This window comes from Jaculus jaculus, chromosome 3 (assembly GCF_020740685.1).
Source record: "Jaculus jaculus isolate mJacJac1 chromosome 3, mJacJac1.mat.Y.cur, whole genome shotgun sequence".
Classification (NCBI taxonomy): Eukaryota; Metazoa; Chordata; class Mammalia; order Rodentia; family Dipodidae; genus Jaculus; species Jaculus jaculus.
The window spans coordinates 95,388,057-95,415,668 of NC_059104.1; the positions used below are offsets into that span (position 1 = coordinate 95,388,057).

At 45.1% G+C, this 27,612-nt stretch overlaps 1 protein-coding gene across 1 annotated transcript; it reads right to left on the reverse strand.

The window, feature by feature from the left end:
* Positions 1-2,089: 2,089 nt before the first annotated feature.
* Positions 2,090-26,357, reverse strand: Vps11 (VPS11 core subunit of CORVET and HOPS complexes). The gene is made up of 16 exons (XM_004667380.3): positions 26,141-26,357; positions 24,001-24,149; positions 23,782-23,917; positions 20,512-20,675; positions 19,301-19,548; positions 18,268-18,469; positions 16,916-17,067; positions 9,847-10,033; positions 8,604-8,750; positions 8,324-8,512; positions 8,062-8,223; positions 7,473-7,612; positions 7,182-7,384; positions 6,876-7,047; positions 2,680-2,902; positions 2,090-2,560 (listed from the first exon to the last, which is right to left on the reverse strand). Exons 1-16 carry the CDS (start codon positions 26,325-26,327, stop codon positions 2,396-2,398), a joined length of 2,826 nt encoding a protein of 941 aa, XP_004667437.1. The 5' UTR covers positions 26,328-26,357; the 3' UTR covers positions 2,090-2,395.
* Between the last annotated feature and the right edge of the window lie 1,255 nt (positions 26,358-27,612).

Consider the following 27,612-nt stretch of genomic DNA (forward strand, 5'->3'; position numbering starts at 1 on the left):
TATTTATTTATTTGAAAGTGATGGACAGAGAGAGAGAGAAAGAGGCAGATAGAGTGAGAGAGAGAAAATGGGCGCGCCAGGGCCTCTGGCCACTGCAAACGAACTCCAGATGCATGTGCCCCTTGTGCATCTGGCTGACGTGGGTCCTGGAGATTCGAGCCTCGAACCGGGGTCCTTAGGCTTCACAGGCAAGCGCTTAACTGCTAAGCCATCTCTCCAGCCCCTAAAAATATATTTTATTTATTTATTTGAGAGGGAGAAAGAGGCAGAAAGGGAGGGGGAGAGAAAGAGAAAGGATAGGAGTACCCGGGGCCTCCAGCCACTGCAAAGGAACTCCAGATGCATGTGCCCCCTTGTGTATCTGGCTTACACGGGTCCTGGAAAATCAAACTGGGATCCTTTGGCTTTGCAGGCAAACGCCTTAACCACTTAGCAACCTCTCCAGCCCTTTTTTTTTTTTTTTTTTTGAGGTAGGGTCTCACTCTGGTCCAGGCTGACCTGGAATTAACTCTGTAGTCTCAGGGTGGCCTTGAACTCACAGTGATCCTCCTACCTCTGCCTCCCGAGTGCTGGGAGTGCTGGGATTAAAGGCGTGCGCCACCACGCCCAGCTTGTTTTTGTTTTTAATGGTAGTGTTCTGCTTTAACCCAGGATGACCAAGAATTCACTATAGTCTCAAGGCAGCTTTGAACTCAATGTGATCCTTCTACCTCTGCCTCCCAAGTGCTGGGATTAAAGGCATGTGCCACCATGCCAGGCTCTCAAATAAATTTTAAAAACTATTTTAAAAAAAGAATTTTGGGAGGCTTAGTAGTTAAGGCACTTGCCTGCAAAACCTAAGGACCCATGTTTAATACCCCAGTACCCATATGAAGCCAGTTGTACAAGGTGGCACATGCATCTAGTTCATTAGCAGTGGCTAGAGGCCCTGGCACTGCCCATTCACTATCTGCCTTTCTCTCTCAAATAAATAAATTATATCTCAGCCAGGAGTAGTGAACCACGCCTTTAATCCCAGCACTTGGAGGCAGAGGTGATGATCACTATGAGTTCAAAGCCACTCTGAAACTACATAGTAAATTCCAGGTGAGCCTGGGCTAAAGCAAGACCCTACCTTGAAAAACCGAAAAAAAAAATTTGGCTGGACGTGGTGGAACACACCTTTGATCCAGCACTTGGGAGGCTAAGGTGGGAGGACAGCTGTGAGTTTGAGGCCAGCCTAAGACTACTAAGTGAGTCCCAGGTCTGCCTGGGCTACAGTGAGATCCTACCTCAAAAAAATAAAAATAAATTTTTTTGTTGTTGTTGTGTTTTGTTTTCCCAGGGAGGGTCTCACTCAAGCTCAGGCTGACCTGAAATTCACTATGTAGTCTCAAACTCACAGTGATCCTCCTATCCCTGCCTCCCAAGTGCTGGCATTAAAGGTGTGCTCCACTACACCTGACAAAAAAAAAAAAAAAATTAAAATTTTTTTTTGTTTTATTTTTATTTATTTATTTGAGAGTGACAGAGAGAGAGAGAGAGAGAGAGAATAGGCGCACCAGGGCCTCCAGCCACTGCAAACGAACTCCAGATGTGTGCGCCCCCTTGTGCATCTGGCTAACGTGAGTCCTGGGGAATGGAGCCTCGAAACCAGGGCCCTTAGGCTTCGCAGGCAAGTGCTTAACCGCTTAGCCATCTCTCCAGCCCAAAAATTTTAAATGTAAGAAGTTCTTAGGGATGGAGAGATGGCTTAGCGGTTAAGGCACTTGCCTGCAAAGCCTAAGGACCCCGGTTCGACTCCCCAGGACACACGTAAAGCCAGATGCACAAGGTGGCACATCTGTGCGGAGTTCATTTGCAATGGTTGGAGGCCCTGGTGCACCCATTCTCTCTCTCATCTCTCTCTATCTGCCTCTTTCCCTCTCTTTCAAATAAATAAATAATAGATATTTTTAAAAAAGAGAAACACGAGGTTCTTCAGGCCCAAAGGCTATGACGAAAAGGGGGTGGAGTCAGCATGATCTCCATGCAAGACTGCAGGAAGAAAAGTGGAGCTCTAGAGCAGAGGAGGTACCAGAGACAATCCCCGTAAGATACTCTGCAACCCTCAAATCATTATACTCTTTTATTTACAGACTCTAGGAGCAAGGACCCAAGCACGGCCTGGTGCTCTTGAACAGAGAATAAAGCAGCTCTTGTCCACAGTGTGGTTGAGATGCCCTCCCCTCTTGGCGTGGACTAATCTATACTGTTAGTCAATATGAGGGACAGCAGGCTGGCAAAAGAAGGGAGCAGAAAAGTACACCCCCTTAAGTCCTGAGGGCATGGCGCTGTGGCTTGTCTGCCATATGTGAAACAGCTCCAAGCAGACACATCAGTGAGGTCCCAGGTCACAAGCTTGCCTGCAAGTTGCTTAAGTGCCCCTTCTAGAGTGCATTAGCAGGTCCCGCTGCAACCCAGCTTCCAGGCTGGGGGTCAGTCTGGCTGTGGGAGGGTCAGTCAGCAGAGTCAACTTGTTGAAAACCCCTCTACCAAAATAGTCGGCAATCACAGAGAAGCTGTCGTTGGAGCACTTGAGCTGCAGGGGAACAGGAGGAAAGACACATCAGCTCCACAGGGCTCAGTTCCTGACTGAGGAGAAAGGAAACAAGCCCTCCCGGGTGCCAAACTCTCTGTGACACTGAGGGCCATCCCCACCTGGTGCTGAAACTGATCGTGCAGATCTCGTCTCTGTTCCTGGGCCCGAATCATATCCATCACCTTCCGGTTTTCAGGGAGGCAGGTAGGACAGTCAGCATCGCTTTCCGAGTAACTCTCGAAACAGTGTTGGTGAAAGGAGTGGCCACACAGGAAGTGGACTGAGGGCAACTCCAAGGCACTGTTACAGATGCTGCACTTGGTCTTCTGGAAAATCTTTGGACTACAGCAAAGAGACAAAGAAATAAGCGGAGAGCATAACAGTGGACCCAACAGTCTAGAGGAAAAGAGAAGGCCGCAGGTCCCTGCACAGCTGCTCTTCTTACCTCCTAAAGGCAGTCAAAAGCTCTGCACCTGGAATGAAGCTTTTTTTTTTTTTTTGGTTTTTCGAGATAGGATCTGGCTGTGGCCCAGGCTGACCTGGAATTCACTCTGTAGTCTCATGGTGGCCTTGAACTTACGGCGATCCTCCTACCATAGTCTCCAGAGTGCTGGGATTAAGGTGTGCACCACAACACCCAGCTTGGAGTTAAACTTTGCAATGCAACTAACTCAGGAGGATTCTTTCAGCACTCACAAGTGCCACTAACTCCTTTCAGGTATGTACTCAAAAGTGGCCCTCTAATCTAAAATTGTGGCATACATCTATAAAAGCAAGCAGGAGATGAGTGAGATTCTAGTTCAGTGGCAGAGTGTTTGCCTAGAATTAGAATGTTCAGGCTGGTCGTGGTGGCACATGCCTTTAATCCCAGCACTTGGGAAGCAGAGGTAGGAGAATTGCCGTGAGTTCAAGACCACCCTGAGAATACAGAGTGAATTCCAGGTCAGCCTGGGCTAGAGTGAGACCCTACCTCGAAAACCCAAAAATAAAAAATAAAAAAAAAGAATGTTCAAGGCCCTGCGTGTGTGTACACACATACATACACACACACACGGTCTGGAGAAATAGCTTAGCAGTTAAGGCACTTGCCTGGAAAGTCAGAGGACCACAATTCGATTCCCCAGGACCCACATAAGCCAGATGCACAAGGTGGCACATGCATCTAAAGTTCAGTGGCTGGAGGCCCTGGTGCGCCCATTCTCTCATTGTCTCTCTCTATATATACCTGCCCCCCCAATAATAAATATTAAAAATACATTCCTTACCCTTCTCCTTTCCTCAGTTATTTTCTCCTAAGACAATACCACATAATAGCTTGCCTATTTAAAATATTTATTGTCAGTCTCTCCCTTTATGATTTCAGCTCCAGGAAGGGCTTCTTGTCTATACTGTTTGCAGAAGGCTTGAGGCATAATGGGGCTGAGTGTTTGTGGAATGAAGAAACTGCTGTCTGAGGGCTGAACAGATGGCTTAGTGGTTAAGGCGTGTGCCTGCAAAGCAGAAGGATCCCAGTTTGATTCTTCAGGACCCATGTAAGCCAGATGCACAAGGGGGCCCACACATCTGGAGTTCGTTTGCAGTGGCTGGAGGCCCTGGTGTGCCCATTCTCTCTCTTCCCCTCCCTCTTTCACTGTCAAATAAATAAATAAAAATAAAATACTAAAAAAAAAAAAAGAAGAAGAAGCAGCAGCAGCCAGGCGTGGTGGCGCATGACTTTAATCCCAGCACTCGGGAGGCAGAGGTAGGAGGATCATAGTGAGTTCAAGGCTACCCTGAATCTACATAGTGAATTCTAGGTCAGCCTGGGCTAGAGTGAGAACCTACCTCAAAAAAAAAAAAAAAAAGAAAGAAAGAGAGAGAAAGAAGGGGCTGGAGAAGTGGCTTAGTGGTTAAGCGCTTGCCTGTGAAGCCTAAGGACCCGGGTTCAAGGCTCGATTCCCTGGGACCCACGTTAGCCAGATGCACAAGGGGGTGCACATGTCTGGAGTTCGTTTGCAGTGGCTGGAAGCCCTGGCATGCCCATTCTCTCTCTCTCTGCCTCTTTCTCTCTCTGTCTGTTGCTCTTAAGTAAATAAATAAAAATAAACAAAAACATTTTTAAAAAAAAAGAAAGAGAAAGAAAAAAAGAAACTGCTGTCTAAGAAATAGTCCACAATGTTAAGGGCAGGAGAGATTTAAGACTTGGGACAGCCAGATGTAATGGTCACACCTATTATCCTCACACTTAGGAGTCAGAGGCAGGAATATCAGAAGTTTAAGGCTAATTTCAGCAGCTACATAGTGTTTGAGGTCAGCCCGGGCTACATGGGACTGTGTCAAAAAAATAAAAATAAAAAAATACTTAACACTTGGGAATAATCTTCACCAGAAATAATTTTAGCTGGGCATGGTGGCTCATGCCTATAATCTCAGCGGCAATGATGTAGGAAGACTGTTGTGAGTTAGAGGCCAGTTTGGACAACAGAATGAGATTGTGTCTCAAAAACAAATAAATCAGAGCTTGAGAGATGGCTCAGTGGTTAAAGGCACTTGCTTACAAAGTGTGATGGTCTGGGTTTGATTCCCCATTACCCATATAAAGCCAGACACACAAAGGAGCATATGCATCTGGAGTTCATTTGCAGAAGGCAGAGGTTCTGTAACTAACTACCATTCTCATTCTCTTCCCCCTCAAATAAAAAAATAAAATATTTTTAAAAAGCATGCCTAGTGGAGAAGGCTTTTAATACTAGCTATTCAGAAAGCTGACGCAGAAGGGTCACAAGATCAAGGCCAGCCTGGGCTACAGAATGAGTTCAAGGCAAGTGTGGGCAATTTAAGGAGACCTTGTCTCAAAATAAAAAGTAAATAGTGCAGGGGTTGGATGGCTCAGTGGGTAAGAGTGCTTGCTGTGAAAGCATGAGGACCTGACCTGATCCCCCGTACCCATACCAAAATCTAGGAATCACTGTGCACGTCTGTAACCCCTGCACTGAGGATGAGAGAGCGGAGGATCACTGGGGCTCCCTGGTCAGCCAGTCTAACCAAAAACTGGAGTGCTCTAGCTTCAGTGAGAGACTGTCTCAGGGAAATAAAGCAGAAGAGCGCAGAGGATGACACCTGACATCTTCCTCTTGGCCTCCACACATACATGCATACACCACATGCATGCATACATACTCATATCACACATACCACACACACACACATACCCTGAAAAAATACACATGCACAAAAAACAGAGTGCTGGGTTTTCTTCCTTCCTTCCTTCCTTTCTTTTTGCAAGCAAGTTCCCTTAACCACAGAACCATCTTTCCAGCCCACTTTTTTATTTGGTTTTGTTTTGTTTTGTTGTTTTTTCAAGATAGAGTCTCACTCTAGCCCAAGTTCATTCACCTGGAACTTGCTTGGTAGCCCTTGACTGGCCTGGAACTCACAACAATCCTTCTACCTCAGCCTCCTGAGTTTAAGAGCAGAGATTAAAGGTATGTACCACCACACCCTGCTTGAGCACTAGAGTTGTATCTTAGTGGTAGAAAGCTTGCCTAGCAAATTACAGGTTCTCCGTTCAATTCCCAGATCTGCAAACAAATAAAAACAATTTTTAATAAAAATTCTAAATTATCCCCATCCTGCTTTTTTTTTTTTTTTAACTTGGTTTTTCGAGGTATGCTCTAGCCCAGGCTACCTGGAATTCACTATGTAGTCTCAGGCTCGCCTTGAACTCACAGTGATCCTACCTTGGCCTCTCAAGTGATGAGAAAAAGGCATGTGCCACCAAGCCTGGCCATAATGCACTCTTTTAAGTCAAATTTTATCTCAGAATGGCTTTGCAACTCAGCTGCCTGCTTAGAAGAGATAAACATGGCACATGCAGAAAGAAAAGCACTTGCTATGAGTCCTCTCAAACCCAGTAATGATTTATGTGTTAATCATTTTTTGAAAGCTTTCCATGATCTGCAAAGGGCTGGGCATGTGTGGTTCAGTGATAGAGCGGGTACCTAGAATATGTGCAGGAAGCTCTGGGTTTGATCCCACCACCATAAAAAATAAAAAATAAAAAAACGGGCGAGGTGGTGCACACCTTTAATCCCAGAACTCGGGAGGATCACTGTGAGTTCGATGCCACCCTGAGACTACATAGTGAGTCCCAGGTCAGCCTGGGCTACAGTGAGACCCTACCTTGAAAAACAAAAAAACAGAGAGTGAGAGAAATGTAAAAATGCTCTTACTCCTCACACTCCTCTGGAAAAACTATGGAATAGCACCTTATGAGGGCCAAGGTTTCCTCCTGCAAACTTCCCTCCCCACCAAGTACCCCAGTGTGGCTGGCTACCTTGCCTTGAGTTCTTGAATTTCTTGGCGGATGCGTGTGGTCTCCTCTCGGTATCGTCTCACCCGCAGCTCATCCTGTGCAATCTGCTGGCTCTGTTTCTGCAGTTTGTGGACCAGGTAGTCTCGGATGACGGAAAGAGTCGCTGTGGAGTTGTGGGCCAGGGTCTGCACCACTGAGGTTGGTTGGGGGGAAGGGGTGAAAGTAAAACAATGAATCGAACAGTGCTCTCTGAGTAGAGCTAAAGGCCTCTTGCTGCAGAGCCCATGACTATGACAACCAGCTGTCCACCCAAATCCTCCCAAATACCTAAAAGGGGCGGCATGAGGTTCTTGGTCTCAATATGCTTGAGTACAGCTGCCATGTACTCCTTGCAGTCCTCCTCCTTGCGAGCAAAGTAGCTCAGGGCCTGCTCCCACAGAGAGGGCTCCTGTTCCCCATGGCGCTCACACACCGCAATCACCTGCCGGTACTGCTCGTGCTGCATGTGGTAGTGCATGATCTGCTGAAACCTGGGCCAGGACAAGGGCACACCTCAGTGGCTGTGCTGGGAAGACTACCTGGATCTTCCCTTTTCCCTGGAGGTCTCCCAATTCTTACAGCTTCCCCTGCTCATAGAGGTAAAGGACTCCATCCTGGAAGTCATGCATCTGGCACAGAACCAGCGCCTTGTCAAACACATCGCAGAAGCGGCCACTCTTTAGCAGGGAGATGGCCTCCGCATGGAGTTTCTCCTTCGCCTAGGGATGAAGGAGGGCAGGGCTGCTAGATATCAGTGGGAAAATGACAAGGTCTCTTGGAACAAAGCATAGCAACTATCTCTTTCTCTCAGTTCAGCCTTTTATTCAGCTCCAGAGGTGAGATGAAGTATTACTGGTCTAAGGAAAATAGCATAAGGGAGTTACACTGGGTGTGGTGGCCCACGTCTCTAATCCCAGAACTCAGGGGGCTGAGGTAGAGGATACCTGTGAGTTCAAAAAACCACAGTGATCCTCATACCTTTGCCTCCCGGTGCTGGGATAAAAGGCATGTGCCACCCCGCCCAGCCTTTTCTTCTCTTCATTGCTAGGGATATAATCCAGGGCCTCACACCTGCTAAGCAAGGCAAGCACTCTATCACTGAGCTATGCCCCCATCCCAAAAACAGTCTTTTCTCCAGCATCTCCCACGTTCTCTATATAGGCCTCACCTGTGGATCCTTCTCATGCGCCCAGTTCTGCAGCCGCAACTCCAGCAGGGTATCATAGATGCCTTGGGGTGAGTCTGGCTGCACTTCACTCATGTGCTCCAGGAAGGCTTTCAACTCTCGTGGGTTGTTTGCAAAGATGGGGATGAACTCCTCGGAGTTGGCCTGAGATGGAGGAGGAGAGAGCAGCTGAGTGAGTGGGCTTGGTACCCAGCAGCTCCTAAAGTGATCTTTGTGGCTCAAAGTGGTTCTCCATAAGCCTCACCCGGCAGCCTGGAGCCTCCCGATCGCCTCGGCCTTCGGGGCTGGGTCGGTAGTCAGTACAAAGTCCCTTGAGCAACTGGGTGGTCTGCTCTGGTACATGGTGCATCAGGATCTTGCCATAGCGCTTCATATTGCTTTCTGCCTGCTCAAACGGCAGCTTGCCAATGTACCGAAGGGCTTCTTGATAATTCTGTGGAGAAGCAAAAGGTAAACTAGTGCCCACTCCTGCCTCACCCACCTTTCATCATTCCTGGCTTGTCCTTAAACAGCGCTTTGCCCACCTTAATGTCTTCTAGCTGTATCTTCAAGTACCATTCGTGATGTGCATGGTTCTCAGCCAGATACAGGGCGTGGGTGTAGTAGCCAGCCTGCCGGAGGACCTTGATGGCTGTCTCTACATCAAAGTGGACTTCACTTTCACTTTTTGTCTGCCAGGGAGATATTAGACAAAATCATTTGCACAGAAGTGGCTGAAGAAAGGAGAGGAAGGAAGTATATGATGAGGACATCTACGTTTTGACTCAGTTTCTGACTAAAGAGCCATGGCTTTCTTCTGCTTCTATCGTTAGAGAGACACAGGACAGGGCTTCAATACTATGGAAAACTAAGGACTCGAGATTCTGTCTCAAAAAGTAAAAAACGGGGCTGGAGAAATGGTTTAGCAGTTAAGACACTTGCCTGCAAAGCCAAAAGACCTCGGTTCGATTCCCCAGGATCCACATAAGCCAGATGCACAAGGGGGCACATGCATCTGGTGTTTATTTGCGGTGGGTGGAGGCCATGGCACCCTGCCTCTCCTCTCTTTCCCTCTCTCAAATAAAAAAATAAAATAAAATATTTTAAAAAGTAAAAATGAGCCAGGTGAGGTAGTACATGCCTATAGTCCTAGCATTCAGGAGGCAAAGGTAGGAGGATTGCCATGAGTTTGAGGCCACCCTGAGACTACATAGTTAATTCCAGGTCAAGCTGGGCCAAAGTGAGATCCTACCTCAAAATACCACAAAAAAAAAAAAAAAAAAAGTATAAAACAAAGCCAGGTATGGTGGCACATACCTTTAATCCCAGCACTTAGGAGGCAGAAGTAGGAGGATCACCTTGAGTTCAAGGCAACCCTGAGACTACAGAGTGAATTCCAGGTCAGCCTGAGCTACAGCAAGACTCAACCTGGAAAAAAACAAAAAAATAAAAAGAAAGAAAGAAAGTAAAAATGAGGCCAGGTGTGGTGGTGTACGCCTTTAATCCCAGCACTCACAGGCAGAAGGTAGGAGTATAGCCGTGAGTTCAAAGCCACCCTGACAGTACCAGGTTAGCTTGGGCTAGAGCGAGACCCTACATTGAAAAACCAAAAAAGAGCTACTACTATGAGTAGCCTTCTTCCTTATCTATAAAGTAGAGGGTTCTGATTCCCAAATAAAGTCAGCCCTTTCCTTTTGCCATGTCCTGCTAAAGGAAGGGAAGCCCTGGCAGAGCCACCTGTGCTCAATGAGACCGCTAGGAATCATCCCATCCAACACTACCCGTCACCTTGATGAATTCCTCCAACTTTGAGCTGTCTTTGAGCTTTGTATAACAATTCAGGAGCAGGGTGGTATGGTCGGCGTTAGCCAGGGACTGTCGGTGTAGGGTCTGCAGGTAAGCAGTCAGGTTGTGGATGCGCTGGGCATCGAGAAACTTGCGGATCACGTAAGATGGCTCCAATTTTCCAATGGTCCTACAGAAATGTGTATATCACATGGATCTGAATCAGTATGCTTCACAAACTATGTAAGAAACATTTATAAATCTTGTTAAAATGCAAATGATGTTTCAGTAGATGTTGGGGAGCTCATTTCTAACAAAGTACCAGGTATCATCAAGGCTACTAACTACAGACTATACTGTGCCAGGCTTCACAGCACTAGTTAACTTTTTTTCCCCCTTTTTTGAGACAGTGTCTCACTCCAGCCCAGGCTGAATTGAAACTTACTTTGTATCTCCACACTGGCCACAAACTCATGGTGACCATCCTACCTTAGCCTCCAGAGTGCTGAGACTAAGGCCATGCACCACCACACCCAGCTTCTTTCTATTATTATTTTTATTCATTTATTTGAAAGAGAAAAAGAGGCAGAGAAAGAGAGAAAGAGAATGGGCACGCCAGGGCCTCCAACCACTGCAAACAAACAACAGATGCATGCATCACCTTGTGCATCTGGGTCCTTTGGTTTTGCAGGCAAGCGCCTTAACAGCTAAGCCATCTCTCCAGCCCTATTACAAACTACAGATGTATGTGCCCCCTTGTGGCTTACGTCACTGTGCATCTGGCTATGTGGGACCTGGAATTTGAACATGAGTTCTCAGGCTTGGCAGGCAAGCACCTTAACTACTAAGTCATCTCTCCAGCCCTTTTCTTTTGTGTTCTCAGATGGGTTTATGTAGCTGCCCGGGCTGTCCTTGAAATTACTAGTAGACCAAGGTGGCCTCAAAACTTGTGGCAATATTCCTGCCTCTCGCTCCCAAAAGCTGGGATTACAGGTAAACACTATCATGCCCAGCCCAGGACACTGGCTCTTAAAGCTGTCTAACAATAGGAATTCTAGAGATTAGGAAAGAGGCTAGATAGATCTCTTATCAGGGAATTTCATATATTCACACAAAAAGAGGGATATTTTATTTATTTGAGAAGCAGATGAAAAAGAGAGAAAGACACCTCATCACTGAAGCAGACCAAAATTGAACCCAACAAGGCTCAGGGGAGCGGAAAGAATGTCAGAGCCACATGTTGGGTCATGATATACAGAGACATTTATCCTACCCATAACTGTGGGCTAACTCCAGAATGCATGACCAATACACCTCAACGAGGGGCCAGGGGAGGGGATAGGACATGGATGAGCCTAACAATGGTACCAAACTGACTATATTCACTGAGTGCAAAACTAATTAATAAAGAGAGAGAGAGATTGAGAGAGAATGGACATGGAAGATCCTCTAGCCAATGAAAACAAAGCCCAGGTACATGTGCTACCTTGTACATCTGGCTTTACATGGGTACTGGGGAACTGAACTCAGGTCCGTGGGCTCTGCAGGCAACTGCCTTGACCACTAAGCCATCTCTCCAGCCCCAAGGAAGAGAAACAGGGATGTAGAAGGTAAGTACAATTTTTTCTTTTTCTGTGACTTTTTTTCATTTATTATTTTCTTTATTTGTTTGAAAGATCAAGAGAGAGAAACAGGAAGACACAGAGAGAACGAGTTTGGGTGTAGCAGGGTTTCCTGCCACTGCAAATGAACTCCAGATGCATGTGCCACTTAGTGTTTCTGGCTTTACACGGGTATTGGGGAACTGAACTTGGGTCCTTAGGCTTTACAGGCAAGTGCCTTAACCACTGAGCCATTTCTCCAGTCCTGGGTTTTCTTTAAATTTATTACAGAGAGAGAGAAGCCAGATGCGGTGGCACATATCTTTAATCCCAGCACTTGGGAGGCAGAGGTAGAGGATCGTCATGAATTTGAGGTCACCCTGAGACTACATAGTGAATTCCAGGTCAGCTTTGGTTTGAGTGAGGCCCTACCTCAAAAAAATAAAAAAATAGAGAGTGAGAGAGACAGATACAGAGTGGGGATGGGCACATCAGGGCCTCGAGCCAATGCAAATGAATTCCAGATGCATGCACCACCATGTACATCTGGCTATGTGGATACTGAGGAATCAAATCTGGGTCCTTACACTTTGTAGGCAAATGCTAAGCCATCACATCTCTCCAGCCCCCCCACCTTTTTGAAGTAGTATCTCACTCTAGCCCAGGCTGACATGAAATTCACTATGTAATCTTAGGCTGGCCTCAAACTCACAGTGATCCTTCTACATCTGCCTCCCAAGTGCTGGGACTAAACACATGTGCTACCATGCCCAGCCTTTTTTTTTTTTTTTTTTTTGCACCAGGGCCTCTAGCCACTGTAAACAATCTCTAGACACATATGCCACTTTGTACACCTTACTTACATGGGTCCTAGGGAATTGAACCTGAATCCTGAGGCTTTGCAGGCAACCACCTTAACCATTAAGCCATCTCTCCGAACAGTTATCAATAATCTCCCAACTAAAAAAAGCCCAGGCCCAGATGGATTCACTGCTGAATTTTACCAGACCTCCAAGGAGGAGCTAACACCATTGCTTCTTAAGCTTTTCCAGGAAATAGAAAAAGAAGGAATTCTACCAAACTCCTTCTATGAAAATTCTCAACAAAATATTGGCAAACAGAATACAAGAGTATATCAAAAAGATCATTCACCCTGACCAAGTAGGCTTTATCCCAGAGATACAGGGATGGTTCCACATACGCAAATCTATAAATATAATACATTACATAAACGGGTTGAAGGACAAAAATCACATGATCATCTCATTAGATGCAGAGAAAGCATTTGACAAAATCTAACATGCCTTCATGATAAAAGTCCTACAGAGACTGGGAATAGAAGGAACATATCTCAATATAATAAAAGCTATTTAAGACAAGCCTACAGACAACATATTACTAAATGGGGAAAAATTGGAAGCTTTTCCACTAAAATCAGGAACAAGACAAGGATGTCCACTGTCCCCACTTTTATTTAATATAGTTTTGGAAGTCTTAGCCATAGCAATATGGCAAGAGACACATAAAAGGAATACAAATTGGAAAGGAAGAGATCAAGTTATCATTATTTGCAGATGACATGATTCTATAAATAAAGGACCCTAAAGACTCTACTAGCAAACTGTTAGAGCTGATCAAAACCTACAGCCATGTAGCAGTATACAAAATAAATACACAGAAATCAGTAGCCTTCATATATGCTAACAACAAACACACAGAGGATGAAATCAGAGAATCACTCCCATTCACAATTGCATCAAAAAAAATAAAATACCTTGGAATAAACCTAACCAAGGAAGTAAAGAATCTATACAATGAGAACTTTAAAACACTCAAGCGAGAAATTGCACAAGACACTAGAAAGTGGAGAAACATCCCTTGTTCCTGGATTGGAAGAATCAATATCGTGAAAATGGCATTCTTACCTAAAGCAATCTACACATTAAATGCAATCCCTATCAAAATTCCAAAGGCTTTCTTCATGGAAATAGAAAAAACAATCCAAAAATTCATTTGGAATCACACAAAACCTCGAATATCTAAAATAATACTGAGCAACAAAAAAGAGGCTGGTGGTATCACCATACCTGATTTTAACCTATACTACAGAGCCATAGTAACAAAAACAGCATGGTACTGGCACAAAAACAGACATGTAGATCAGTGGAACAGAATAGAGGACCCAGATGTAAGCCCAAGTAGCTATAGCCACCTGATATTCGATAAAAATGCCAAAAATACTCATTGGAGAAGAGACAGCCTCTTCAGCAAATGGTGTTTTGAAAACTGGATAAATATCTGCAGAAGGATGAAAATAGATTCTTCTCTCTCACCATGCACAAGAATTAAGTCCAAATGGATTAAAGACCTTAACATCAGACCTGAAACTCTGAAACTGCTAGAGGAAAAAGTAGGGGAAACCCTTCAACATATTGGTCTTGGCAAAGACTTTCTGAATACAACCCCAATTGCTCAGGCAATAAAACCACAGATTAACCACTGGGACCTAATGAAATTACAAAGATTTTGCACTGCAAAGGACACAGTGAAAAAAGCAAAGAGGCAACCTACAGAATGGGAAAAAATCTTCGCCAGCTATATATCTGATAGAGGATTAATATCTAGGATATACAAAGAACTCAAAAAGTTAGATAATAAGAAATCAAACAAGCCAATCAAAAAATGGGCTATGGAGCTAAATAGAGAGTTCTCAAAGGAAGAAATACGAATGGCATATAAGCATCTAAAAAAATGTTCTACGTCACTAGTCATCAGGGAAATGCAGATTAAAACTACATTGAGATTCCATCTCACTCCTGTCAGATTGGCCACCATCATGAAAACAAATGATCATAAATGTTGGCGGGGATGTGGAAAAAAAGGAACCCTTCTACAATGCTGGTGGGAATGCAATCTGGTCCAGCCATTGTGGAAAACAGTGTGGAGGTTCCTAAAGCAGCTAGAGATTGATCTACCATATGACCCAGCTATACCACTCCTAGGCATATATCCAAAGGACTCATCTCATTTCCTTAGAAGTACATGCTCAACCATGTTTATTGCTGCTCAATTTATAATAGCTGGGAAATGGAACCAGCCTAGATGTCCCTCAACAGATGAGTGGATAATGAAGATGTGGTACATTTATACAATGGAGTTCTACTCAGCGGTAAAGAAAAATGAAGTTATGAAATTTGCAGAAAAATGGATGGACCTGGAAAGTATTATACTAAGTCAGGTAACCCAGGCCCAGAAAGCCAAGCGCCACATGTTCTCTCTCATATGTGGATCCTAGCTACAGATGACTGGGCTTCTGCGTGAGAATGAAAATACTTAGTAGCAGAGGCCAGTAAGTTGAAAAGGAGACATAAAGGGTGGAGAAAGGAAGGGAGGAGGATACTTAATAGGTTGATATTGTATATATGTAATTACAATGATTGTAATGGGGAGGTAATATGATGGAGAATGGAATTTCAAACGGGAAAGTGTGGGGGTGGGGAGGGAGGGAATTACCATGGGATATATTTTATAATCATGGAAAATGTTAATAAAAATTAAAAAAAAATTCAATATATATATTTATTTATTTATTTAATTGAGAGAAAAAAGAGAATGGGCATACCAGGGCCACTATCCACTGCAAATGAACTCCAGGTACATGTACCACTTTGTGCATCTGGTTTTATGTGGTTTACTGGAGAACAGAACCCAGGTCATTAGGCTTTGAAGGTAAGCACCTTAACCCCAACACCCCCCCCCCACCAAGCCATCTCTCTAGTCCCCCTATTTTCATCTTAAAAAAAAGTTTTTTGTTCATTTTTATTTATTTGAGAGTGACAAAGAAATAGGCAGATAGAGAGAGAGAATGGGCATGCAAGGACTTCCAGCCACTGCAAACGAACTGCAAACACCAGACACGTGCACCCCCTCGTGCATCTGCTAACGTGGGTCCTGGGGCATCAAGCTTCGAACCAGGGTCCTTAGGCTTCACAGGCAAGTGTTTAACCACTAAGCCATCTCTTTTATTTTTATTTTTTGAGGCAAGTCCAACAGACTACTTTTTTTTTTTCCTGAGGTAGAGTCTCACTCTAGTACAGGCTGACATGGAATTCACTATGAGGTCTCAGAGTAGACTTGAACTCATGGTGATCCTCCTACCTCTGCCTCCCAAGTGCTGGGATTAAAGGCGTGTACCACCACACCTGCCTGTTGCCTTTATTTTATTATTTATTTATTTATTTATGGTTTTTCAAGGTAGGGTTTCATTCTAGCTCAGGCTGATCTGGAATTCACTATGTAGTCTCAGGGTGGCCTTGAACTCACCATGATCCTCCTAACCTCTGCTCCCCAAGTGCTGGGATTAAAGGTGTGCACCACCACACCCAGCACTGCCTTTTTTTTATGTGAGAGAGTGAAAAAGAGAAAGAAATGGTGTGCCAGGGCCTCCAGCCACTCAATTGAACTCCACATGCATGTGCTCCCTTATGAGCATGTATGACTTTATGCAGTTGTATCATTATGTGTCTGGCTTATGTGGGACGTGGAGAGTCAAACATGGGTCCTTAGGCTTTTTAGGCAGCACCTTAACCACTAAGCCATCTCTCCAACCCATTTTTCTTTTTTTTTTAAAATTATTTATTTATTTATTTGAGAGCGACAGACACAGAGAGAAAGAGGGAGAAAGAGAGAGAATGGGCGCGCCAGGGCTTCCAGCCTCTGCAAACGAACTCCATACGCGTGCGCCCCCTTGTGCATCTGGCTAACGTGGGACCTGGGGAACCGAGCCTCGAACTGGGGTCCTTAGGCTTCACAGGCAAGCGCTTAACTGCTAAGCCATCTCTCCAGCCCCCATTTTTCTTTTAACACACTAGGGCAAAGGGTTAGGAAGATGGCTTGCAGTTAAAAGGCACCTTCTTGCAAAGCCTGCAGGCCTGGGTTCAATTCCCAAACCACCCATATAAAGTGAACATAAGCCAGGAGTGGTGGCACATACCTTTAATCCAAGCACTTGGGAAGCAGAGGTAGGAGGATCACCATGAGTTCAAGGCCACCCTGAGGAATTCCAGGTTAGCCTGAGCTAGAGTAAAACCCTACTTCAAAAAACCAAAATAAATAAATAAAATGAACATAAAAGGTGTTACAAGAGTCTGGCTTGTTTGGGCTGGCAACCCAGTATACATGTACAATACATACATACAAATAAATAAATCTCTGTCTAGCATTTTTGAAACAGTATCTCATTATGTAGCTCAGGCTAGTCTTGGAACTCGTGATCCCCTTGCTTCAACCTCTGAAGTGCTAGGATTACAGGCATGCAGCACCAGAGCCAGCTTGTCCTATTACTTGAGACATTGGTTTCTGTAGGAAAAGTGAACATTTCCCCTTCCCCACCCCAACCCAGCATGACTCTGAACAATCTGGCTCCCTGTCTCTGCATCCAGGGCTACACTTCACAGAACCTCCAGACTGACCGGATATACTGCTGGACAGCCCCATCATGGTTGCCCTTGCTGTAGAGATGATCTCCATACTGCATGAAGATCTGAGCCAGCCCATCACTATCCAGATGCTGGCTCTTGGCCAGGTTAATTGCCATCTCAAAAAGATTCTTCTTAAACAGCATCTAGATGGAAAGAGAGATTACAAAATTGGTAGAAGCAATCCTTAGCAGACACCTTCCTAGTGTGTACTTGTAACACACAAGCCCATCTAGTCCTGGAGTTATAATTTTCCTAATTATAGACAAAGGCCTCAAGCTAACCCCAAGATCAACATCACTTCTCCTCATAAAAGTCTCCACAAACAGAGCTGGGGAGATGACTCAGTGGTTAAGGTACTTGCCTGCAAAGCCTAAGGACCCAGGTTCGATTCCCTAGGACCCACATAAAAGCCAGATGCATAAGGTGGTGCTTGTGTCTGGAATTCATTTGCAGTGGCTAGGGGTTCTGGCATGCCCATTCTTTCTAATAAATTGAAAAAAAAATAGACTCTGCAAACAAAAGGGGAAGGTTCAGGTTCCCTCCATTAGTCCCCTCCAAAGCCATATCCAACATAATTTTTTTGTTGCTGTTTTTTGATATAGCCCAAGCTAACCTGGAATTCTCTATGTATGTTTCATGGTGACCTCCAACTCACAGCGCGATCCACCTACCTCTGCCTCCTGAGTGCTGGGATTAATGGCACGTGCCACCAGCCCAGCTAACCACATCATTTTTTTTTATTTTTTCAAGGTAGGGTTTCACTCCAGTCCAAGCTGACCTGGAATTCACTACGTAATCTCAGGATGGCCTCGAACTCATAGTGATCCTCCTACCTCTGCCTCCCGAGTGCTGGGATTAAAGGTGTGCACCACCACACCCAGCACCCACATCATGTTTTAAAATATTATGTTTACTAAAGAGCAAGAGAGAATGGGCATGCCAGGACCTCTTGCCACTACAAATGAACTCCAGTTGCATGTGTCACTTTGTACATCTGGTTTAAGTGTATTACTGGGAAATTGACCCCAAACTGTCAGGCTTCACAAACAAGCACATTTAACCATTGAACCATCTCCATAGCCCTGTTTTTATTTATTTTGAGATAGAATCTCACTCTGTAGGCCAGGCTGGCCTCAAACTCATGGCAATCTTCCCACCTCAACCTCCTAAGTGCTGGAATTAAAGGTGTGAGTCACCACTTAGAAGCCATTTGCTTCTAATCCTACACTAAGGAATCTAACTAAAGTTTGACCCCCCCCCCAAAAAAATCCTGGACTTAGAGAACCCCTTCCTGTAGCTTCTTCCAGATGCCCATGTCAGCTCTGAGAACCTGGTGGCCTTGCCTCCAGTTTGGTCTGTGTGTCCTTTTCCTGCAGTGCATGGACCCGTCCATCCCGCGTCAGCACATACAGGGAGCCCCACTCAGCAAGAACGTCCACCACATCCTCAAAGACAGCACTATAGGCGATGAACTTGTTGCATAGGTCATAGATATTGAGAATCTGCTTGTCAGAGCTCTGTGAGTCTCTGCTGGTGAACTCTGACCTGTGCAGGAAAGAAAAGACACTGGCTATTTGGACCAGCTCTGTTGTCAGCACTCCCTGTTGTTTCTTTCCCAGAACAACTTTGAAGCTGCCACTTCCACCTAGAACAAATCACCTCTTTGGCCCCTCTACTAGCTCCTCTCATACTCGTAGAACTGTGGTGATGGCTGTGCAAAAGAACATAATCTTGATCTTATCTTTTAGGATCCTATCATTGGGCCAAGAGAGTAGAAAATCAGGCACATACACCTACTCACTTAATGAATTATCAGTCATTGCCTGATATATATTAGAAACTGTGCCTGGTACTGAACGAAACAAATGGACACCCAACAGGGAGCACTACTATCATGCAAAACACCCACCGCCCCGTGTCTAGTACTTCTCAATTTCGCCACCACTCAATCCCGTGTTGTTCTGACCAACTTATTTTAGCCAAATAGTAAAAAATGTAATCCCAGGTCCAATTTCTCTGGAGCATTCTAAAACACAAGGGCTACACAGTAAATGTCTCCAGCAAAAGCACTAGTCCAGCTGGAAATAAAGTCTACATTAAAGCCCAAGTACAAGGTTGGTAGGATCTAGGCATTAAGATTTTTAAATCAGGCAGGCGTGGTGCACGCCTTTAATCCCAACACTCAGGAGGTAGAGGTAGGAGGATTGCTGTGAGTTGGAGGCCACCCTGAGAATACAGAGTGAATTCCAGGTCAGCCTGGGCTAGAGCAAGACCCTATCTCCAAAATAAAATACGTAATAAAAGATTTTTAAATCAGTTTAGGTTTGGAAAACAAGCCTAGTCTTCTTTTTTATCCCTTCTCCCTGTAATCCTTACTTGGGAGAAACCTTCCGGTCACGGGAAACAATGACAAGATAACCTCGAAACCAGTGCGTGATGAGTTTATGACCCTCAAAGGCAAAGCAGGGCCCACGTTCATCAGGCTGGTAAAGGTAGACACACTCATCCCCAGCAACAATGAATTGCAGGTCCTGAGAAGGGTCGCTCAGGGCTGAACAGCGCAGGCCACAACCATGGGTGTCCAATTCCACACGAGGGTAGTCCTTTCCAGAAACTATATAGGACTGCCAAAAGAAAGAAAACGTTAGCAGGCTCTTTTTTGAAGTGACAGAACCCAAGGCTTTATGAAAGCATTCCCAATTCTATGCTTTTTTCCATCTTAGCATTCTAAGACTTTCCTTGAGCTGTGTGCCTTTCTCAGTAACCATCATGTATCTACTGGATAAGGGATGGTGAACTGTTTGGCATTTTGACACAATGTTGTCATTTACAAATGTATTTGGCCACATGCACAGCTATCCTGGGATGCTTGTAGTCCACAGGTTGGACATATCTGTACTAGATGGATATACTCACAGGAGCCACTTTTCTTTCTTTTTAAATTATCACTACCTATTTCAGCAATTCTGCAAAGTAAACCCAATGCAATCATCTTTCACTGTTGTATCAGAAGTGTACATGTGGGCTGGGCGTGGTGGCACACACCTTTAATCCCAGCACTGAGGAGGCAGAGGTAGAAGGATCACTTTGAGTTCCAGGCCATCCTGAGACTACATAGTGAATTCCAGGTCAGCCTGAGCTAGTGTGAGACCCTACCTTGAAAAACCAAAAATACAAAAAAGACCAACATCCCCCCCCCCCAAAAAAAGAAGTGTATACCTGGGCTGGGGAAGTAGTTCAATGGCAGAGTGCAAACACAGCATGTATGAGGCTCTGGGCTTGATCCCCAAATCCAACAATAAGAGTGTAGCCCTGAGAGCCAAGGGGATAAACCAACTTCTCTGTCAAATTAACAAATTGGGGCGGGGGGAAAACATCCTATTTTACTACAAGCACAGAGTTCTTTTCCTGGACCTAGCTCCCTCCAGTCTCCTAAATGAAGAAATAAAACATTAAGTTGGGCAAATGATTCAAGGCTATGTGATGAAAAATTAAGATTCCCAGCTCTCCTGCCAGCTTTCACCTACACCCTGAATAATGGAGAAGCCTTTGTTGTTTGCCCCTAACAGTAGTAGTCTTAGTCACACCTGAACATTCTCAGTTGTCACAACAAACAAGTGAGTGGTCTTTCCTGCTTGGCGAAAGGCAAGTCCAGTAACAGGATAGTTGTCCCTGTGCAAAATCTGAGTCTTGCTATGCCGGTCCCGGGTGATGTCACCTTTGTTCAAGGTGACACTGCCATCCGCAAAACCTGCACAAGAGCAGAAATCAGCACCTGAGAAAGGCTGGAAAGATCAGCAAGTGGAGAGGAAAAAGAAGACTATTAAAAGTTTGGGCTAAAAATATACGTCAGTCAGTCAAGTCCTTGCACAAAGCCTGTGTTTGATCCTCAGGACTACATAAACCAAGTGTGGTGGTATATGCTATAACCTCAGCACTTGAGAAGAACAGGAAGAAGGATCAGAAGCAAAGTCATCCTTGGCTAGTCTAAGGACACCTTGGGCCACATGAGAACCTGTCTCAAAAACAATAAGTGCTAGATGTGGTTATGTGCTGTTAATCCTAGCACTCAGGAGACAGAAGTAGGAGGACGGCGAACAGTTTGAGGCCAGCCTAAGACTACATAGTGAATGCCAGGTCAGCCTGAGCTACAGCAACAGTACCTCGAAAAACCAACAAAAACCTAGCCATCAGGGAAATGTAAATTAAAACTACCTTGAGATTCCACCTCACTCCTGTCAGAATGGCTACCATCTGAAAACGAATGACCATAAATGCTGGCGAGGATGTGGAAAAAGAGGAATCTTTCTACACTGTTGGTGGGAATGCAATCTGGTCTAGCCATTATGGAAATCAGTGTGGATGTTCCTGAGACAGCTAAAAATAGATCTACCATATGACCCGGCTGTACCACTCCTAGGCAAATATCCTAAGGACTCGTCTGACTACCTTAGAGATACTTGCTCAACCATTTTTATTGTTGGTCTATTCACAACAGCTAGGAAACAGAACCAGCCTAGATGTCCCTCAACTAATGAGTAGATAATGAAGATGTGGCACATTTGTACAATGGAGTTCTACTTAGTGATAAAGGAAAATGAAATTATGAAATTTGCAGGAAAATGGATGGATCTGGAAAGGATTATACTAAGTGAGGTAACCCAGGCCCAGAAAGCCAAACATCATATGTTCTCCTCATATGTAGATCCTAGCTACAGATGATTGGATTTCTATGTGAGTTGGAATAAAACTCAGTAACAGAGATCAGTAAGCTAGAAAGAGGATATAAAGGGAACAGAAAGGGAGGGACTTAATAGTATAGTATTGTATATATGTAAGTAGAAGAACAGACTAACAGGGGTGGAAAGGCCTAAGTGAGGTCAGGAGAAGAGACTGAGTAAAGGAAAGGTGGAGGGAGAGCTAATCAAAATACAAAATGCTATGCATATCTTTAATCCCAGCACTCGGGAGGCAGATATAGGAAGATTGTCATGAGTTCAAGGCTACCCTGAGACTAAATAGTGAATTCCAGGTCAACCTGAGTTAGAGTGAAACCCTACCTCAAAAAAAAAAAAAAAAAAAACTTAAAAAAATACAAGAGGATATAAATAAGTTACATGGAAACCTACTTTTTTGGACAATGAAAGACCCAGAAGCCAAAGATTCTTACTAGAAAATTTTCAGTGGCAGGGATGAGATTTTCCAGTGAATTGTTGGCCAGGGAGGTCCCTGATGCCCCCAATACATTACAGGCTATTGTTAAGGCCTTTGGTTTCCCACCAGAAATAGATGGTAAGACCCTATTGCTGAAGACTCCACATACTTGGGCTGCAAGGTCACTGAAAAACCCTGCTGGAGCTGAGCTGAAAACCTCTTCCCTGTAGACCAGCTGACAGAAAGCTGGAAAAAGCCACACTGCAAAGTTCAACAGGAGAGAGAGAAATCACCAGTGAAGATACCCAACAGTGGACACTGCAAGCCTTATATTTGGCCAATCAGGCCAAATGAGCCAACAGGTGCAATAGTGGTATGTCTATTATGGGGGAAACCAACCGCCCTCTAATTTGACTAGAAGCCCACTCCATGGGAGGGAATACATCCCTGATACTGAAAACCTACAAAAGGGGTAATCATGAGCCCTAGAGGTATAATGTCTGCTGGTGTCTGGCTAAATGTATATGCAATGCTTATCAAACTGCCCAGTAAACACTTCTCTTAATGTTCATACCCATATATTAATGAAAACCTTCTCTTTTCAGATGGCAGTGACCTTGGGATGACTCAGAAGGCACCATGATGCTGAGAAGAAGTGACAGAGGAGTGTTCAGCACTGAAATATCTCAACCACACTTTCCAAGGCTCAGGGTCCATTGCGAAAGAGGTGGCAGAAAGAATGTAAGAGCCTATAGGTTGATAATGTATATATGTAAGTACAATGATTGTAATGGGGAGGTAATATGATGGAGAATGGAATTTCAAAGGGGAAAGTGTGGGGGTGGGGAGGGAGGGAATTACCATGGGGTTTTTTGTATAATCATGGAAAATATTAATAAAAATTTAAAAATTAAAAAAAAAAAAGAATGTAAGAGCCAAAGGAAGGGAAGGACTCCTTACACTGTGCTCCTCCAGACACAAGATGGCCTGGATATTCATGACCTAACAGTGCCTGACACTACCTACACAAGTCCATCATAATAGGAGGAAAAGACCATGCCATCAAAATAAAAGACTGATTGAGAGGGGGAGGAGATATGATGGAGAGTGGAGTTTTAAAGGGGAAAGTGGAGGGAGGGAGGATATTACCATGGGATATTGTCTACAATTATGGAAGTTGTCAATAAAAAAATAAATTAAAAAAAATACCAGGTGTGGTGGCGCACGCCTTTAATCCCAGTACTCAAGAAGCAGAGGTAGGAGGATGGCCATGAGTTCGAGGCCACCCTGAAACTACATAGTGAATTGCAGGACAGCCTGAGCTAGAGTGAAACCCTACCTCGAAAACCAAAACACAAAACAAAATAACAACAAAAAAATCTCAAAGGCCTCAGTTCAGTACCAAGTGATCTCATGAAAATAATAAGGATGTGCTGCAAAAACAACTTGAAGCACAATCTATAGAGAAGAGACTGTGAAGATGGCTTAGCAGTTAAAGGCACTTGCTTACAAAGTCTGCCAGCCTGGCTTAAATTCCCAAGCCACCCACATAAGCCAAATGCAAAAAGTGGTGTGATCGCCTGGTGTTTGTCTGCAGTGGCAAGAGGCCCTGGCACACACATACAAACCATATATAAATCAGTAAGTAAAAATTTAAAAAGAAAACATTCTAGGAATACAAGTTTTGCCTTCTTCCTGCTTACCAATAGCCATAAAGTTGAGATTTTCATGGACAGTCAGACAAGACACAACGGTCGGTTCTGTTCCTGGGATGGCAGGGAAGATTCGAGTGCAAAGGGGATTGCCACCATCTCTCTTCTCTAGGTTCCAGATCTTTACCTGTAGACAGACCACAGCGAATGCTAGTCTCCTCCAACCAAAAACATCCCCAAGCGTCTGGATCCTTCCTATCTGGGACTCACCAAAGGGTTAATACCCTCTTCATCCTCTCCAACAGATGCCAAAATATTGTGCTGCTTCAGTTGGTACAGGTGTGTTACTCGTAGTTTGTAGGCCTGGAAACCTGTAAGCTGTAGAGAACGTGGCAAGAACCAGATCTGGCCTTCCATATGTGCAAGATAGTCAAGGAGCTTCCTTTATGAAGAATGAAAACAGTCTCCTCCAACCCCACCTGTGGCTTCATTCTCTGTGCTTTTAGGTCTCTGTTGTCAACCACGCTCTGAAAATACTACTACAGTACAATGAGGAATTGAGATATCTTAGGGGACTGGGAAGATGGCTCAGCAGTTAAAATCATTTGCTTGTAAACCCTGCCTGCCAGTCTCTAAGCCAGATGCAAAAAGTGGCACAAGCCAGGCATGGTGGCGTATACTTTTAATCCCAATACTCAGGAGGTAGAGGTAGGAAGATCACCTTGAGTTCAAGGCCACCCTGAGTGAGACTAGCGTGAATTCAATGTCAGCCTGGGCTAGAGTAAGATCCTACCTTGAAAGAAAAAAAAAAAAAAAGTGGCACAAGCAGGGACTGGAGAGATGGCTCAGCAGTGAATGCATCTGGAGTTCAGTTGCAGTAGCCAGAAGTCCTAGCACACCCATTGTCTCTTTCTCTTTCCTTGCAAATAAATAAATAAAATAAACTTTAAAAAAAGAGAAAAGGGCTGGAGAGATTGCTTAGTGGTTAAAGCACTTGCCTGCAAAGCCAGAGCACCCAGGTTCTATTCCCCAGGACCCACATAAGCCAAATGCACAAGGGGGCACATGCATCTGGAGTTTGTTTGCAGTGAAGGAAGGTTCTGGCATGCTCATCCTCTCTCCAACAGAAAAAGGAAAATAGCATATATTTTCAGTCCACATTTACGTAACTTTAATTTCAGGATAATGACATAACTTTTTAAAATATTTCTTTGCAAGTATGCATGTGTGTGTGAATCTACTAGGTCTCTTCCTGCTGCACACAAACACACCCATTTCACTTCACCTAGGTGGCTGGGGCAGGCTTTGCAAGCAAGTGCCTTTAACCAATCTGGTTTAATACTAGCTACTGTCGCTAATCTCTTACTGGGCTTAATTTAGAAATTAAAAGTTATTGGTATATATGTATGATCATTGCTGAATGATTTTTCATTTCTGATGGTACTAAAGTGCTAAGCAGCTGGGCGTGGTGGTGCAAGCCTTTAAATCCCAGCACTAGGGAGGCAGAAGTAGGAGGATCACTGTGAATTCAAGACCACCCCGAGACTACACAGTGAATTCAAGGTCAGCCTGAGCTAGAGTGAGACCCTACCTTGAAAAACCGGAAAAAAAAAAGTGATAAGCATGCAGTAGGAATTCTACCTTGAATTTTCAACCTTGCCTCGGTCAATCACGGGTAAATTACTGTAGTGATGCTGGGCAGTTGCAGCAAAGTGCAGAATTGAGATAACAACTAACATTTAAATTTTTCAAGATCCATTTACATATAACAAGAAAAAAACCAATTATGTTCTTTTTGTTGGGGGGAGAGGGCAGGGTCTCATTCTAGCCCAGGCTGGCCTTGAACTCATGGTGATCTTCCTACCTCAAACCTCAGTGCTGGGATTACAACAGTGAGCCACCACATCTGGTTAAACGATCTTCAGTACCTCCTTACCTACGATATACTTTTTTTTTTTTTCTTCAGAGTCAGGGTCTCGCTCTAGCCCAGGCGGACCTGGAGTTCACTATGTAGTCTCAGGCCGGCCTCGAACTGACGGGCGATCTTCTACCCTCTGCCTCCCGAGTGCAGGGACTAAAGACATGAGTCCTTGCCCGGCCTCACCTACTAGCATTAGGCAGGGAAGATGGGCCCTTACACATTTCTCTTTAAAGCGAAAGTAGCATCTATTTATTAAAATAACCTTGTCAAATTAGCATCTACATCCTTTCTGCAGATAAGGAAACTGAAGCCCAGCGAGGTTCGACTTGCCCAGGGCTGCTCAGCTGACAAGTTAGAAAACAGACTTCTTTCTTCCCGTAAGCCACGGAAGAGCTCTGGGTTCCTATCTCACGAAGGTGGCGCGAGGCGTCGACCACTGGCCCTGACAGGCTCCATCCCAGCGGGATCCCAGCTCCACGGGAAGGATATCTCCAAAGACCAGGCTGCCCCGGCCCGAGTCGCACACCGTGATGCCCGGAGGGAGGCAGAGGAACTTGGCAGCGGTGGAGCCAGAGGCAGGCGCGGCTCCGGGAGCGGCCCCATCACTGCCCAGCGGCTCCTTCACCAGCTCCTTGTCGAAAAACACAAAGCGCCGCCACTGGAGATAGGCTGCCATCTTTCCCAGGGTGCAGGCTGGACAGGCAAGGTCACGTGACCGAGCAGCGCGGTCATGTGACAGGAAGCGGCCGGGAGCGCGCAGGCGCTCTGGAGCCGGGAGGCCGGGCTGTGGCGGCCCGCGGTGGGCGCGGCAGTGGCGAGGGGGGCTCCTTGCGGTTTGCTGCGTTCTTCGCACGTTCTCTGGATCTTGTCTTCTCGGATTTTTATTCTTTTCTTGTTTTGGTGGCGAGGGTCCATCATCTCTGTGCTTGGTTTTACCGATCTGTAAAAGTGGGACGAAGCCGGATGGGGTGGAGCACGCCTAATTTAATCCCAGCGCTTGAGAGGCAGAGGTTCAGGAGCATTGCTGTGAGTTCCAGGCTAGCCTGGAGCTACAAGGAGTTCCGGGCTAGCCTAGGCTAACCCCAGAGAAGCCAAAAGAAAAAAAAAAAAAGGATGGAGGGGTTGCTTGGCGGTTAAGGCGTTTGCCTGCAAAGCCAAAGGATCCAGGTTCGATTCTCCAGGACCCACGTTAGCCAGATGCACAAGGGGGTGCACGCGTCTGGGGTTCGTTTGCAGTGGCTGGAGGACCTGACGTACCCATATTCTTCCTCCTTCCCTCCCTCTCTCCCTCTCTCCCCCTCCCCCCGCTCTCCCTCCCTCCTCCCCTTCCCCTCCCCCTCCCTCTCTCCCTCTGTCAAATAAATAAAAGCCAAAAAAAAGTAGGACCAAGACTCAGCACAAGGTGGCGCAGGCCAGTAAACTCAGGAGACTAAGGCATTAGTTTCTTTGTTTTGTTTGGGTTTTTTCCAGGTAAGGTCTCACTCTAGTTCAGGCTAACCTGGAATTCACTGTCTAGTCTCAGGGTAGCCTGGAACTCATGGCGATCCTCCAATCTCTGCCTCCCAAGTGCTGGGATTAAAGGCATGCTCTGCCACACGAGGCTTGGTTTCAAGATTTTGAAGCCAGCCTGCCAGCCAAATGAAGTGGCCAAAAAAAAAAAAAATGAAGTAGTCAGACATACTCACCACCCATATGATGGACGTTACTTGTTTTGTGAAATGTAACCCTCTGTGCCTCAATTATGTTTCAACCTGTCATTATTTTTACATCATATATTCATGTATGCAGAAACTGGCTTTTCAGCCGGGTGTGGTAGCACATGCCTTTAACCCCAGCACTCCAGAGCCAGCGGTAGGAGGATCACTGAGTTCGATGGCAGCCTGGGACTACAGAGTGAGTTCCAGATCAGCCTGGGCTAGAGTGAGACCCTAGAAAACAAACAAACCAACCTTGTTTTTCTA

Bases quoted from the DNA above. Each gene is read 5' to 3' on its own strand.
- Vps11 (XM_004667380.3), bottom strand. From the start codon at position 26,327: ATGGCAGCCTATCTCCAGTGGCGGCGCTTTGTGTTTTTCGACAAGGAG. The intron at 24,150-26,140 runs ATATCCTTCCCG...ACTATCTTGCAC, and splicing joins GGGCAGCCTGGTCTTTGGAG to ATATGGAAGGCCAGATCTGG. The intron at 23,918-24,000 runs GTGAGTCCCAGA...GTCTGTCTACAG, and splicing joins AAGAGGGTATTAACCCTTTG to GTAAAGATCTGGAACCTAGA.